Consider the following 891-nt stretch of genomic DNA (forward strand, 5'->3'; position numbering starts at 1 on the left):
TCTATGAATCATGAATAAATTATTAAACAAATAAATAAAGTTAAGTAACAACAAAGTAACTCACCTTATTGTATCCCAAAATTTAACATTTTATGGTTTAAGCCTACTTAAAAAAAAAAAATAAACGTTCATATAAAAAGAATAAATGTTTTTTTAAAGATTTCGTAATAATTATAAATGCTTTTTTTTTAGTTGGGACGAAGATGAATTTAATTGTGGACAAATTTACAATGTACAAAAACCAATATTAAGTGATATATATCACAGAGAAGACATCTTATGTAAAAATAAAAACTCTTTCAAATGTTGGCAAGGTACTGAATGTATAAATTTTCGATCAGTTTGCGATGGCACAAAACATTGTGCAGATGGTTCAGATGAACGTATATGTGATAATTGGAATTTACATTGTGATCAATTTACAGAATTCAGGGTAAGATATTTGTAAATAAATATGTTAGTTTGAATTAAAATTAAAAATATTAGCCACAAGTGATTAATTCTTATATAATTTTAAAATTATAATTAATTTTTCTTATTTAGTGCTTGAACAACTACAACACATATAACACACGAAACTGTATACCTCGGCAATGGGTATGTGATCTGCAGGACGACTGTCCACATGGAGAAGATGAATCAGTAACCAGTTGTTTAAGCATGGATCACCCAACATTTAATGGTCTAGAAACTGATATTGTAGATTTTTAAATAAAAAACAACTTTTAAAAAATAAATGTTTTAGAAGCAATTTACAGCGCTATTTTATACAGTATTAAAAGTAACCTTATCATCTGGTTTGCTTTCTAATGAAAATGGAGGTATTCTACAATCAAATAAATGTCCATCTTCACGCTCCATTCTAAATGTTCCCCTATTTGTAAAAACAAT

The 891-nt window shown here is 26.8% G+C and overlaps 1 protein-coding gene across 1 annotated transcript; it reads left to right on the forward strand.

The window, feature by feature from the left end:
• Positions 1-192: 192 nt before the first annotated feature.
• On the forward strand, positions 193-875 carry LOC126910118 (low-density lipoprotein receptor-related protein 8-like; the record flags this gene model as incomplete). The annotated part of the gene is made up of 2 exons (XM_050692504.1): positions 193-433; positions 544-875. Coding segments are annotated over 2 exons (409 nt in total), but the record flags the coding sequence as incomplete, so codon positions are not given.
• Positions 876-891: the final 16 nt, after the last annotated feature.

Source organism: Daktulosphaira vitifoliae, unplaced genomic scaffold (assembly GCF_025091365.1).
Source record: "Daktulosphaira vitifoliae isolate Bord-2020 unplaced genomic scaffold, ASM2509136v1 Scaffold_4636, whole genome shotgun sequence".
NCBI lineage: Eukaryota > Metazoa > Arthropoda > Insecta > Hemiptera > Phylloxeridae > Daktulosphaira > Daktulosphaira vitifoliae.